Genomic DNA, 15,930 nt, shown 5'->3' on the forward strand with positions numbered 1-15,930 from the left:
GACCATCGCCACGTCGAGCAGAAATGGCTGATTCTCATACATGGCAAAGTAGATGTTGTGGTTTGATTATCAATAGAATATTTTTCCGAATAAAATGTTATAAATCAAACAAAGGGATTTTTCTCTTTCTGGAAGTTGGCGTCAAAGTTAAGATTCTTCCTATAAGCTTCGGGTGTGAGTCCGACCAGCTGGTGGTACTCCTCGACCTGTCTTGGCAGCTATTCTAGGACTTATCTTGCCAGCTCAACTCCGTTGTTGTTGTGTTGGGAGAACTCAACGAACTGGACAAGATCTCTTTGTGTTTTGTTGCCCTGGAAGTCAGTCATTTGGCAGTCGTCGTCATCGAGTTCATGCATAGCGCTCCAGTCTTAGCCGTTGCCGATTCCGATGATGATGATACTCAAAGGCAATTTTCCACATTTTACAAGCAAATCCTTCACTTCTTCCTTGTCGTGGATGATGCCGTCTGTTAGGATCAACAGTATCATGTACTATTTGATTTCCTTCTTCATGCCCTCGCACACTGCCATGGCTTCTCTGAGAAGTGGCGCAAAGAAGGTGGGTCCTGAAAAGGCTAGATGGGGCAACACTGCGCGGTAGCCCTATATGATTCCACCAAGTTGGAAGAGGTTTGGATTAGATTCAGAGCCATTGAGGGGAAACAGTGGTGCACCTTGTTGCCAGTGGCGAAGTTGGGAAGCGCAACTTTGGCTCCAAAGCCGAAGGTGGGGACTAGCTTATCAGTATCGTAATCAAGGACGATGTTGCAAACCTCATGAAGAGCTTACTAGTATTGGCTCTTCTTACCATATCCTACATAGTGGAGTGACTGAGCCTGGCTTTGGATTCCGTTGCTGGCTGTGAAGTCGATGCAGACACCATCGCCATTTGCATTCCACTGGAAAGGTAATCCGTAAAGTCGTATTTTACGGTTTGCTTGAAGTTTTCCAGGACAACCACACCTTTCTCCTGCTGTTTGTGCATCAGTGTCAATCGAAGATTGCCTCCGCTGAGCGAGGCGAGGTCAGTGCGAGCCTATCCGATCAAGGAGTGACCGGAGTTATTGAAGAAGCGAATCATGATGGCTGTTTGGGTTATTGTTGCAAAGGCGTTTTTCGTTAATCTTGAAAGGATTAAATCTATTGTTTTTACCTTCTCTTGCTTAGCTTTCATACAGTAGAAATTCCTCGCCTCCCTTGAGCTTGTAAAGCTTCCATTGAGCCTCGCCCTATCCGAAGCACAGGAAATACGAGCCTACGTCAATGTTTCTTCCTGAAACTGTGAACTCCACATATCTACTGCTACCTCTTTCCACTTTCTATCCTCTCATGTTTATCACTCCTTGCCTTGCTCCGTGAAGCTAGATGTCCTTTTCCACACCCATCTTGCGGGCGTTGAAGATTTAACCCACCGTAGCTGATCCTTCTCCCAAGAGCTGGCGGTTGCCCGTATAGATCTCAACGATGATCTTCTGGCGAACTTCGAAGACGTATTCAAGAGTGAGGGACTCAGGGAAGTCGAAACCTTGCATATAAGAGGAGACAGGCTTAGTTTGCATTAATTTTTTTCTTGGTCTGTTGGTCTCCTGAAGGTAAATCTCCAAATATGCCGAGGAAGCCTCGAGGCTTTTGATGGTGAAGTAGATTTCCACCTTTTATGACTCCTGTTCTGAGAGTAGAGAGTCTTTTCTTGCGTCTGCGTCCATGTGAAATATTTATGTATGATTTAAAAAAACAAACAATAAATGGTAGTTCTTGCAAATAGATCTAAGCTATTCTGACATATTTAATTCTACCTATTAAGATTCTAATACGATCATAAATCTTATTAAAAGCTCCAGCCAGATCCGATCAGGAAGGCAAATGATAAACTTAAAAAGTTTAAGACTTTCAATAATTTACATATTTTAGTTATATCATAAACCTATCCCACATATTTTATTCGATTTTTCACATAGTTTCTTCGTAAGGCCTTGATGAATCATCCAATTCTCTCAAATAGTTGTCTTTTAGTCTGTTTTGATATGCCATACGGCATTTTTCAAATAATTATGCGTGTTATGTGATGATGTTATGATGATGATTGATATGATGGATGGATATCACGCTGCGAAGTAGATCTTGATGATGTTCTTGGCGATGGAGTTGAGGACGTTTTCCTTGCTCTTGCTCATCCAGTCCCTCAGCTCTGTGAAGTCGATTTGTCGGCGTTGCGTTTCTTCTCATCGAAGTACTCGCGGAAGATGACCTGAAGGTTCTCCAAATCGTTGAAGATGTTGTTGAATGCGTGGCTGATCACCAGCATGGACAGGGAGTAGTTCAGCTTGTTTCCCTTCTTGTTGGCCTTGTTCTTCAATGTCTCACGCAGGACTCCGAAGATGTAGATGGTTGACTTACGGTAGGACTACTTGAAAGCACCGTCGAAGGCCTTGTCATCAACTTCGGGCTGAAGGCTGCAGCGAATTTAGAGTTAATGCCCTAAATTTCGTTGAGAGAACCACGGCACTGATCGTATAGGTTGGCTAGCTTGAGAACTGCTTGGTTGAGGCACTCATCCACATCCTTGTAGAACTCTTTGAACTGTTTGGTGGCGAGAACTTCTGCCCACTTGAGTCCAGGGTATTGTTTTGCCAGGTCATTTTTGGTGAGGCCATCGCGGAAGTTGCGCAAGAGGACGATGTAATACTTGAGGAGGTTGTAGGAGAGCATGAGACGCTCATGGATCTTGAGGACATCCTTAAGGTCAAGGAATTCATCAGCATTATCCTTCAAAAAGTCGATTTCGTCCTTCTTTCTCTCCAGGATCTCTTTTTCCTCGGGGAATTCTTTGTCCTTCTTGCGGATGACGCTCATGGTGCCGCGAATGTTGTCTTCTCCTCTTCGCTCTTTTTGCTGGTGAGCTTATTGATGAATGACTTTTTGACGATTTTGCTGGGCTGGAACTTCTTGGAGTAGAGGATCTTGCTGGCCTCAGCCACCACGGGGAAGTGCTTGGCGAAAACTGGGTGCTTTCTGATGTCAGAGAAGGTGATGCGGTTATCTGGATCCAAGTCGAACATCTTCTTGAAGAGGTCCTCGATGTCTGGGGTGCAGTTGGCAGTTATCTGCTTCTTCGTTTGCGCAACAGCCTTGGAATAGCTGAAGTTATCGGCTAACTTCTTGAGCTCCACTTCTTTGCGTTCGGGTGCCCAGTGCGGATTGAGTTCTACTTCATAAAAGCTTTACTGAAGGGGAACTCCATGTTGAGCATGAAGTAGAAGAGAACTCCGAAGGCCCACATGTCACTTCGAATCCGTAGAAGCTGGCCTCGTTGCCTGAGAAGATCTCAGGAGACATGAACTGTTCAGTTCCCAGAATGGTTCCTCCGATGTCGGCCTTCTTCTTACTGAATCCGAAATCCGCCAGCTTGAAGCACTTCATAGTTACAATCTTACCTCCTTTCCGTTTTCATTCTTGATCAGAACGTTTTGCGACTTGATGTCTCGGTGGAGGTATCCTTCTTGATGGAGTTGCTCCAAGCCGATGATAACCTCTGCCAGTACTTCTGTGGCTTTTGGGAGGCTAAATACCCTATTGGCAAGTTTCGCCTGGTAGTTGATGAGATCTCCGCCATCGCAGTATTCGAGGACAAGGTAGATGCTGGTATCGTCCTCGGCCACATCATACAGTTTGATAATGTTGGGGGAGTTCATGGTCTTCATGCACTCGATTTCTCCATCCAGATACTCTCGCAGGTGCGGTTCGTTTTCTATCATGCGCACGGAGATCAGTTTGAGAGCGAGTTGCTGGCCCTTCTCGTCCTCCACCAGGTACACGTCTCCGTAGGCGCCCTTGCCCAGCCTGCGCTTGTTCTTGTACTTGTTCAGGAACATTAAGATATAATACAGCCCTTAAGTCTAACTTTCTCAATTATTCACCGGTATGTATGTCTAGTTTTAGACCGTAGAGGATAAAGAGAGAGAGGGGTGGGAGGATGCAAAGGACCGATTTTTTAGTTTTGGGGGAAGGGGTGGTAGGAGGGATAAAGAGCTTACTTTTTGAATAATTAGCGGTCATTATTGGATCATATGTAAGCTTCACATAAATACAGCCATATCCAATTATCACTCGCTACGGATCAAGACCTCAGATTCGATGCTGGCGCCATCAGCCACGCGACATCCACCCTCGGCATAGGTGCTTTGATACTCACTCCTTCTCCAATACTGCATCCGCTTCCCAAACACTTTCTGCGATTTTACAGTTATCCTTCACCTCTACGTTGTCGAGTAGGATGGAGTTGATGATTTCCACATTCTTGCCAATTTTGCAGTTGGCTCCGATGCAGCTCCTGCGTAGGCGGGTATTGCCACCAATGCTGGCAGATTCAACCACATTGGCATTTCCTTTGAATTCCTTGCGTTAATCGAGTGGATCTGAGTAGGGGGTGGGCAGCAGGACTTCTTTCTGCTTGGGACCTCTGATTATACTGTCGAAGTTCATGGCTTCGTATATCTTTTTGGAGGCTATTTTGCGAATATAGGCGTTCTGGTCGCTGAGGTGGATGAACACGCGCAAAGGAGCAGGGGCCACCTCAGTGGAGTCCGCCAAGGAGAGCAGGCGTGAGTTCGTCTGGTGCTTTACCAATAACTGCACCAAGTACGGCTTCACTTCGTAAACTTCTTCGTGGTTCAGGTTTAGTAGGATGCGAACTATATTATGTGAGGAATACTGACGCGAGAGCCGAAGATGTATGTGCGCGAATCCACTATCCTGCGGAAGCTGCCCTTACGGACCTGTTTGAAGATAGAGGGATCTATCCTCACTCCTTCATTCTCCAGTTCTTCCATCATGTCGAGGAAGAGACACTGTCCATTTTATCCGATGAGGGCATTGTCGATTTCAGTCTCTAGCTCGCCCTCAGGCAGCTTCTTTCCTGCTCTCCCAATTCCCTCTTGGGTTTGGCGATGAGGGTGGCTTCGCTGCGGTGCTGTTGGTGGAACAGGAGCATGTCCTTCAATGGGACTGCGCTGAGAGTGTCTGCGTGCATCACAATATAGTTCGATAGAGTTGCTTCTCAGCAGCTACCACTTCCTTCAAGGCCAAGGTGGTATTGGCGATGTCCTTAGTCACGTGGAATTGGATCTTGTGGGGATAGTCGCGGTGAAGGTTTAAAAATTGAGTCTCAACGAATTGCTGCAGCTGGGGTTGCTCTTCAGAACCCACAATCACGATCTCTAAATGGTCAATCGCATACTTTGCAGGTCAGGCACTGCCAGCAGGGCCTCTAGTTGATAGACGATGAGTTTCTTTGGACCGATGGATAGCAAAGCAATGGGGTAATTTTTAGTGAGGGGGTATAGCTCCCTCGATGTGCTTTTGATTTAGGCGATGATGACAGCGATGGTCTTGGAGGATTCAGGTTGTTCCATTATAAATATTAATAATCAACAAAGATTTCTTTTATATCATTAAGGACTTATTCCCAGTTAAGGCATGTACGAGTAGGGATTGAGCAAACCTTTTGCTCGGTATATGTAGCTTGCTTATAAGCCAATTAGGACCAAAGACCGATGCATTCTTTGTATCCTAAGCCCTCTGATCTCCATATCTAGGATGGTGATGTCAAAAGATTTTATCATTTTTTGTGTGTTTTGATGAATGATTGGCGCCTTATGGTTTATGATGGTGATAAATATATAATAAATGGCTTGGCGGGAGGACAACAGAAGGCGAATCGTAATCGACAGTGGCAGCTACTCCATCCGGTTAGGCAACGCAAACACCCCCGTTCCCACCTTCGTCTACGACAACTTCATCGCCATCGACCGCACAACAGGCAGCAAGATTTTCGGCCCTTCTCTCGACGGCATCCTCGACGAAACCAAACTCATCTACGAAAAGAACAACGTGAGGGGAGTGACTGTACGCTTTTAGGCCTACGTGACCATGCTGGACGAGCTGATGGCCAGACTGGAGATGCCAAAGAAGACCACTGGATTCTACTGCGAGGATTACTCAATGACTTTACCCACCTTGCCTTATCACCCGCGCAAGGTTATGGAACGTCATATGGAAATCTACCTCGAATACTTCCGGTATGACGGCCTATTCGTAAAGCCTTCATCTGCTCTCCTCTACGACCATGCACGTTCGCTCTACAACACAGATCTACGCAACACATCGTGTGCCATCTCTGACAGATACGCACTAGTGGTTGAAAGCTCATAAAGCGCCACTTACATCACCCCCTTCTTTGAGGGACAGCCGGTCAAGCAAGCCATCAAAAGACTAGATGTGGGTGGAAAATTGCTTACCAACTATCTCAAGGAAATCCTGAGCTTTAGGCACCTCGACTTAAAGAATAGCGACAGGCTCATCAAGCAGATAAAGAGATCTTGCTTCGTTCACAGAACTTAATGCAGGACATGAGATGCAAGAGGGGAACTTTCCTCAAGCATTTCGTCATGCCTGATGACGAACTCAAGAAGAAGGGATATGCAGTCGATATGATAGACGAAAGTAAAAATCCATTAACTAAGCTATATACACGCAGCACATATCACTTGATAAGGAGCGGTTCCAAATCCCTTAGATCCTCTTCGCACCGCAAGACATCGGTCTTGAGGAGAAGGGAATCACTGGAGCCATTATTGAATCTTTGAAATTCACAGACTAATCAGTTCGGCACAACTACTTGGAAAACATCATAGTGAGTGGAGGCAATACACGTTCCCTGGTTTTTGCACCAGGCTCTACGAGGAGATAAAGAAGAACAGCTTCTGCTGGATCAAGCCAAGGATTTACGCAGTAAAGTACTTATGATAAGATTTAGCAACATCCATGCTGGCTACGAGGCAGCAGTGTTTGGATCGAATTGCAAGAACTTCGCAGAGCAGGTGATTCTGAAGGATTGGTATAGAGAGCAGGGACCTAACAGAGTCAACATGGTTATGTTTTGATGTGGTTTATGCTTATTTATGAAAATTCAAATCAATTTAAAACGTAAGTTACATCCTTTATGGCTTTATTCCATAATCTTAAATCATATATGTTACTAGTTAAATGTGGATTGTCTTTTCAATTATAATGCTGTGATGATTTGGTTAAGCAATACGAAAAGTTTATCGTGATTATGATGTAATATTGATTGATGATGTGGTTTATGAGAGTGCAGCATTATAACCAATCGCCCATTTAAATTCTATAGAAGTATGGATTAATCGTAACGGGTCAACTCAGAGATCGGCCTTGAGGAACGCAGCGGTATCCTCCAGGCCTGGAACGACTTCAAAGACGCCATCTTCAACGTCCTCTTCGTCATTCTGGATAAAAAAGCAGAAGAGGAAGAGGAATAGTCACTGTTCGGACTGGCATTCGAGTCAGGTCTTGACTTCCTTCAAATCATGGCATTCCCCTTCAATAAACTTGTGATTGATGCGTGGAATGGTGGTGACAGTCTCAGCTCACTTGCCAATTTTTTCAGTCAATTCAGCATCAGCACATACCTACCGGGTGCCCCTTTCGGAGCCTTTTTAGCGATGCTGTACGGGCTTATCTTCATTATTCTGCTGATCATATTGGACATAGTATATGTGAGCTACTCGTTCTCAAAAAAGAAGTTTAGGTTTACTTTCCCGTTGGTAATTTTGGCTCAAGTAGTGCCTCTCTTCGTTACTGTGCTCTTTTTGCCAATTACTGAGACTCTACTAAACGTGGTTCAGTGTGCTCAACTGCCTTCTGGAGTATGGGCGATGACTAGTTTTCCTGACGTGCAGTGCTGGACAGGCTGGCATCTGTTTCACACCTGCATCACTCTTCTCTTTTCGGCTCTTTTTGTGCTAATCTCTACTGTGGTGGCCTTGGCTCTGTTTTAGCCTCGCATGACCACGGGGAAATTGACAGCAAGAAAGAACTCCAACGGTTAGGTGGTATTTATCATCAACAAGATCGTTCTGCAGTTCATCTTCACCTTCAGTCCCTTCAGCGGAACCAGCTTCTACGTTTCTGTTATGTTTCTCCTTTCTTTTTGGCAATTTTGGTGTTACTCTGTCAAAAATCCTCATTTTTCCAAAACCGCTTCAAAGTTCTTCAAAATATGCTCAACTTACTACTTTTGGACTGCTTTGATGCTGTTTGTTGGACAGGTGTTGGGAAGTTACGGTTTCGATGGTGCGCTGGTGATTTGGATGAGCGGATTACCCTTTTTCGCCCTCATCATATACTTCGAAAACACTAGTGATTTGAATTCACTTTTTTCCTCTAACCTCAAGTTCAAGAGTGGATAGCAGTTGTAAAGCCATATATCCTATGTGCTTACACTGGTGGCAAGCCAATCAACGGATAAGAATAGTTACATGCTACTTATTGGCTATATATAGAAGCACAAGGAAATATGTAGTGAGTCTGATTGCCCTCTTAAGGTTGAGAGTCGCAAGCGAAGAGGAGAGGAAAGTATGGAGCACAATTGCCAACTAGTATTCAAACAAGTGGAAAGAATGTTCAAAGCTGGCGTCAAGAAGTTTCCATAATGCACCAAACTTCGCCTAGGATATGCTTTTTTCAACTGTAACAGATGCGCAATAAGGAGAAAGCATATGAAGAATTCTCGGCAACTTCGCGCTTAGATACAACTTTTCAGCAACAATTCAACATATATCGGTTCAAAAAGATAATTAGGGAAAACTTAGAAGATAGGGAAGAAAGTGACTCAGACTTAATTTAAACTATCAGATTTGAAAATCATGTTTCATTACTATAGGAAGCTATGCTGAAATCAGCTAAATTGCAGAAGGAGTTTTGGACATAGCTAAAAGAATAAATACCGGATTTGAAGAAATTGAACCAGGTAGGAGCACATATTACAGAGGCTTCAAACAGTATCACTGATAACTACAAGGAGCTCTCCAAGATAAATTCATCTTCTTGCTAAATTCTCTATTCTTATGGTCAGTACCTGATGCTAGTCAGTGAGGATTATACATAGGGAAGATAGATGCTGGCAAATGCAAGGAAAATCTATTTAGATCGGCAATCAGGCAGCAAGAGAGCAGAAATAATGCACTTCCAATAAGATTCATACAACCGTATGACCTCACCCCTCCTTATCATCACTGCAGGCTCCAACGGATCATTGCCTCGCATCGTTAACATCAACTTGATGTTCACATAGGTTACTGGATATCAGCGTGAAGAACTCGTGGATAGATAGGTGACCAAAGTGGCACCGAGATTGTGGGGAAGAGATGGGCTTAATTGCTTTGATATGCTTGAAGATGGAGTATAGGAGCATGAAGGTTTTCTCAATCACAAATTCAACCACTTGCTTTCCATGACTTATTCAGTCACACATAGGCCTGAAGAAGAGGAATGGCATATCATATTCAAGCTTTCATCAATAAGTAGTATGAAGATGATCTTACTAGCTGATCTAAGCGGATAGGTTACCGACTGCAACGTTTTAGCTCAATCAACTCTTAAAAATGCATTTACAACACAAGAGTCTAATAGTCCTCTCAGCCTTACTTTGAAGGACATTGGCCTTTCTGATTTCACTAATCAATAGTTTCGAAAGTCAAATGGGTCCCCAGTAAGCATTCACATCGGATCAAAAAAAGGATAATGTATAGTTCAAGTGGAGCCGATAACTGCCCGCATCTATGGAGAAAACGCTGATGCGAAGATTAAGAATAAAAGATGGTGGTGACAAGTGAAAAGCATATTGGATATAAGGTCTGCATAGCGAGAAACTAGCATGCACATAAGGAAGAAATAGATAATATGTATGAAGAATCAACTGGAAAGAAGTCTAACAAACCGATTGATGATGGAGTATTGGAGCTTTATGAGAATAAGACTGCGATTGAAGATTTCATGGAACAGCTAGCAGAAGAGAAGGAGACAGAAGTCGTTCAGGTGAGATTTCAGCTCAGGGAAAAGATTAAAACGATGCGACTACTTGATAACTAGATCAAGATGGTTTACCCACAGAACGGAGAAGGAGATTTTTCTGATGCGGCAGGAAACGGTCAAGGTGATGATGAGCGCGAACTGTTTAAATTTGATGACTAGGGATACCAAGCTAAACTGAGAGCAGCAATCAATACCAATCTCAATCACATATAAGTCATCAACCTTAGGAGAGCCTCTTTTCTTTTCCTCCTTGCATTGTTGGTCTCAACATCCTATAATTGTTTCTGAGTTCTATTCAGGTGGACAATGTAAGCGCCTACTTGCATCAAGTTTCACGAAGAGGCACTGAGTATTCGCTTCTGACCAGCAACATAATGGCAGCGATTGATACAACTGCCAACTATTCAAGCCTTTACACGAGTAACACAAACCATGTGGTTGACTTTTAGACTGATATAATGGTGGATATTCAACTCTAAAACAGTCTTAACGTCACAAGGAACCTCAAAGACGCTGTGATTTTGATTAATTCTCGTCTTCTCAGCTTTTTTTCCTCACCAGTTTCACCTCTTTCCATCTCATCCATCTTTATCAACTACATTTCTGCCATTTTTCCAGCGTTTCTCAACTATCCAGGCGGCGTCAGTTACGATATGCTTAATACCTACTTGCTTACGGGAGGTGTGGTAGCCATAGCTATAGCCATGATGTGGTACTGGGTATATATCAGTCTCCTCATTGACAAGAAAAGATATGACATTATGATATGGTTTCTTGATATTCCTGTCAATTATGTGGCCTACCTTGGCAGCCACTGCGATAAGTTTTTGAAGGAATTCGTCACTACCAAGTAGTTAGCTCAACGTGGGATTTCAGTCGATGACGAAGATGATAACTTCGAAGAGTATTCAACTAAAAAACATTAAAATGAAGATGACTAGATTGAGGAGCAAATCAAAGCTAGAAAATCTCTTATCTCAAAGAATAAAAAGTAGACCCTATTAAGCAAAGTAAACCTCCGCTCTTTGAAGGTTATTTGGCTGTTATTATACTCAGTCAGTTTTTCCATTTTGGTTCTTGTTCAAGCAACCGGGTTCAGTAATGATTACAGTTTCTTACTTCCTCAATGGATGCAGACATCTCAAGCAATCACAATAGATAGCACCTTATACTTGGTTCTTCAGATGAAAAGCCAGAATATCTCTGCTGGAAGTACTGACTTATCTGCCTTGGCTGGCACCCTCCAAATGGATCATAAGGGAGTGATTGCTGAGTACAACTTGGAGGATTTTAACTATAACATCCTGACTTTTCATATGAGTTAGGTTGCAAACATTTACAATAATGTGTATTTCAGCAATCTGTGCAATACCTTATCACTTCCTGATAGTAACTTAACCCAGTGTCAAAGCTTAGTGGGAAGTAAGCTTAGAAGTGGATATGAAGTCTACTCCAAATACCTAATTTCTCCTGAAGATAGTATGATAAATCAAATTTGGTTGGCAAATCAACTATACGTGATTCCAGCTTTGCTTCAAATGCTAACTGTTTGGGAGGGAATATGGTCGCCTAGGGCGATGGCTTCATTAATCTATGCTCAATCCTGCTTTATGTCTTCATCATTCTCTCCATCATCTGCTTCTTACTTCTTTGGCTGTACTATTTAAGGAAGCTAAACTTGTAACTCAACCAAACCATCCAAATGTTGAATATGATACCTTTCAAACTGCTTCCGAAATCAAGAAAATAGACTAAAATGTTCATCGCTTGGATTATTCGGGAAGCCAATAAGACAAAGCATGACAGTTAATGATATATTTTTATACTGTGTTCGAAAATATAAAGACTATTTATCATTCATTTGTGATGGCTGTGCTGGCTGATCATCATTTTTATCTACTTTAGCAGCTGTTCATCAATGACAAAAGGCACCTATTCTACTTTCTCCTTATTATTTGATGATTATATGCCAATTTATTTGGTTTGTTGGGCACTGAGTGACGATTCGGAAAGCGGGAAATGGTATAGTTGAATGTATTCTCGAAGATATTGGGATCAACAACATATGCCTATTCTGACATCTCTTATAATTATAATGAGGAATATAAAAACGGATAGAATAACTCGAAATATCAAATTTCCTCTTTTATATCCTTCATCAATGCTGAAATGATCTGGTGCGGTCGTATTCTCTCCATGGGATTTGGATTGAGCATTTTCCTTAGCACTTCTTTCAGGCCTTAGCTCAAAGCTATTCCACTGTTGTTCTCCTTGCGTAGAAAGGCATCGAAATTGTCGACGACGTTCAACTGCCTATCTAGGATCTTTGCGAATGATCGATCGTTTACGGCGAATAGGCCTCGCTTTGTTTAGTATTTTCCATTCACTAAGATCTTGGTCTTGTTGCTCAGCCAAAGCGGCAGTCCATGAATAAGCTAGACAACGATGCAGCCTAGTCCCCATACATCAATTGCAGATGTATTGTCATAGTTTTTCACATAGTCTAGCATCTATGTTCGATGAGCCTTCCGATTCTCATAGAGAATATAGTTCAGCAGTTATGGACACATGTACTCTGGAGTTGCCAGCTTATACTGTTTAAGATTTTCAAAGACAAAGCTGGATCCATAGTCGATGAGTTTGAATTGATAGGGCTGCTGCTACTGCACTTTGAGAAGGATATTTTCAGTCTTGATATCTGAGTGAACTATTTTATGGTGAGCCAGTAGGTCAAGTGCTTGTGCGATTTGGATAATCAGAGACTTCAGAAACGTGGTGCTTTTTCTTAACTAGTTGTAGAGAGGTTTGTATTTGATCATATACAACTTGTCGTCTTCACTTATTTAATCATCCCTGTCTTACTCGTAAATATCATAAAGCATGTTTCCCAGTGATCCATTGCAGCTTTAGTAGACGATGAATGCTCTTGGATCCATAATTGAGTAAGTGTACATCCGGAGCAGATTCCATATGCCGGGATAGCCTAAGAATTATTTTTTCGGCTCACCATCATCAAAGAAAAAGTTTCCGAACCATATCTAAGTCAAATGCGTTTGATATTTGTTGGTGGTGTCTATTTCTTTGATAGCGTAGAATGTTTTGGTTTTGAAGTGGAAGCCTTCCCAAACTTTTGAAAAACCTCCACGACCTAGTTGCTTTCCTCTCAAATAGCCATCGATAAAAGTTTTATCCTTTAAGATAGATTCGTTGTGAGCTCGCTTGAAGATGGATTTTTTGTTGGTTTAATCAATGGATGGTTCTTCATCATTTTGGGTCTTATATCTCACCTTTCCCTTGTTGACTTCGCTTTCAGCTCTATTTCTGTTGCCAGATTCAAAGATAATATTGTCGTTAGATGAGTGGTTACTTCCTCGCTTATGAAGTCCATAGCTTTTTAGTAGCTCACTCTTACGCTAATTGTGAAGCTTATCCTTTTTCAAGTAAGGATTATTGTATGATTGCTGGCTTTCGCTACGCTTGTGCTCTTTATCCTTAGTTGACAGTTTTAGGTTTCTAAGTTTTTCAATGTTAATATAAAAGTTCACCGGTCTTTCCTTTTCTTTACTGGAATCTGTTCCTGGTTTTCGTGATAATGAGCGACTATTACTTGGCTGAGGAATTTGGATGGCGGAGACCCGGTCAGGATGATATCTTCTTCTTTGCGAGTTTTAGCAGAGAAGGGTCTGATGCAATACTTTAAGATTTTGGCTTTTTTGATCCTGCTTTGGATCGATAACAAAATGTCTTCTCTTGCGTGGTCGATGCACTAAGAGAGCGTTGTCGTTCTGTTTGAACTCCATCTTTGAATAAAATTAATGATTAATCTAACAACCATCCTTGTAATAATCCATTACACACATAAAACAATCCGAGAAAGCAGAAGATGAGAAATAATTGGGTAAAAATATACATCATTGATTCTGATCAATGTTCATAGAAAAAGCTTTCTTCTTGCCGCCCAGATATCGACTCAAAATACTCTCAGCTTTTTCCTTTGCTAAACGCACCTTTTCATTCAAATTTCGCTGGCTGGCTGTCGGAGCATAGGTATATTATGGCATAGACTCCTTCCTTGAAAACTTATTCGGTGGTAGTCCGATATCTTCTTCTTCGTATTATTGAGATTTTTCAGTTTATTCTGCTTTTGCCTGCTTAGCGAAGAAGTTAAAGATGTCTTGCTCACTCTTGGCCTTACCGAAAAGGTCTGCAGGGTTGCAGTCGTCCATTTCATACTCATGGAAAGTAGTCACCTTCACCTTTACTGAATCTTTTCGCTATTTCTTTTGGAACGGTCCTCCAACTTTTTGCTAAAATTCATTCTGATTGACTTAGAATGTGTGAAAGACCTTGCATCTGAGTTGTCCTATTCTTGTTGTTTCTTTTTCTACCTTTCCTTGTCTGCATACTGGAAGCTATTTTTATGGCTTCGAGTTGAATTTTTCTGAGCGCTTCTCGTAGAGTAAGCCTTGTGGTCGCTCTGGTCAAAGTTGAAATTCCTTCCGAATTTGGGTGATTGGGTTTGCCTCAGATTGGGTTGTGGGTTAATACAGCTGGCCGTCGATTTATTTAGTCCGCTGCTTGAAAAGACATTAGAAGAATATGTATTAAAGGAACTATCAGGTGTCTATCCTGCTCCTCCAGTGCCTTCAAAATACATAGATTCATCAAGGGTGTTCCCCGCGAATAGCAGCTTGTTTCCTTTGATGACGAAATTGGGTGGTGAGTCCCCGTTATTTCTCAGCTTAGCAAACTCTTGCTCAGCTATATGCGTAATTTTTTCTTTTTTGCTATTGTATAAGGCGAGTAGGGCGATTTCCGCCTTGTGACCCATCCTACATCGAGGCGCCATGAATACCTTGAACTTCTAATCTTCGGTGATGGCAAGCGTATCCGGCGACAATTCAAGCTCTATTCTCAAGGAGGCGAGCTAAGAGATGAGGAGAGTGAGTTAGTAGTTGAGTTTTTTGAGGAAAAGTTTAGTACTCATATCGATAATCTCGTTTCGATCGCTCTTGTAGTGGGTCTGAATGTACCTTGAAAGCGAGTATGGGACATGTTCATACACGTAGTGTAGGGTGAGGTCTTCCTGGTATATTTTCATCAATTTTATAAGGTATGTGCTGTGTAGCAACTCGCGTTTTTTCAACATTTCGGCTTTTTTCTAGAGTAGGTCCTTCAAGGAGGAAAAATGCTGGATTTATTGAACCCTTATGCATTTTCCTTTTCCTCCGCGCTCGTCGAAGGGGTAACGACCGCCTTAAACTTGCAAAATGGTTTCAATCATAAGCAATAATAATTATAAATCAAACATGTTCTATACTCTTACAACCGTTTCTAAAGGACAGTTATCAATCCCCAGACAATCAATGCATCAATTTTTATCAATCACCTGGAAAATATTATTCGTTCCTAAATTTTCTTACTTTTCTGGAAGCAATAAAAATTATATGCGTGATTAAAAGTATGGATGAATAGACGGTAATATTAAATGTCTTCGTAAAAGTAGAAAAGCTATAGCTACAGAGCTCAAGTAGTTAACTGTCTAAAACAAGAAGTAGAATAGATTCAATATCGTCAATAAGATGATAAGCTGCAACTAAAATTACTAGAATTGTCTTGATTTATCCCAAAATATTCTCCTTGAAGTTTTAGCTACTTATACTATCGCTTTTTCTTCACAGTTTCCTCTTTTTCTGCTGATCGTCAGATGCTTCCTAGGTTTACAATCAGTCCCTTCTGTGCCGAACAATAAATGTTGCCTCCTGACAAGATGATTGTGATGAAAGGAAGTCGACTAGCCCTTTATCTTTATCCTTACTAAATCGCACCCATAAAGGCCCTATGATTTATAGGTCTAATCTTGAAATGACCGTTTTTATTAGTTTGCCTTTAGCTAATGATAATTTTGTTTTTGGCAACTATATGATCCTAAAATTTCAATCCTATTTTTCAAATAAAAGAATAGGGGTTGGGGTTGGGGGTTGGGGTTGGGGTTGGGGTTGGGGTTGGGGTTGGGGTTGGGTTGGGGTTGGGGTTGGGG

At 42.0% G+C, this 15,930-nt stretch overlaps 1 protein-coding gene across 1 annotated transcript; it reads right to left on the reverse strand.

Annotated features, from left to right (window-relative positions):
• Window positions 1-2,848: 2,848 nt before the first annotated feature.
• LOC116268314 (uncharacterized) lies at window positions 2,849-3,419 on the reverse strand. The gene is made up of 2 exons (XM_031650018.1): window positions 3,314-3,419; window positions 2,849-3,204 (listed from the first exon to the last, which is right to left on the reverse strand). The coding sequence occupies exons 1-2, from the start codon at window positions 3,417-3,419 to the stop codon at window positions 2,849-2,851; spliced, it is 462 nt and encodes a 153-aa protein (XP_031505878.1).
• Window positions 3,420-15,930: the final 12,511 nt, after the last annotated feature.

Source organism: Nymphaea colorata, unplaced genomic scaffold, assembly GCF_008831285.2.
Source record: "Nymphaea colorata isolate Beijing-Zhang1983 unplaced genomic scaffold, ASM883128v2 scaffold0214, whole genome shotgun sequence".
NCBI classification, from domain to species: Eukaryota; Viridiplantae; Streptophyta; class Magnoliopsida; order Nymphaeales; family Nymphaeaceae; genus Nymphaea; species Nymphaea colorata.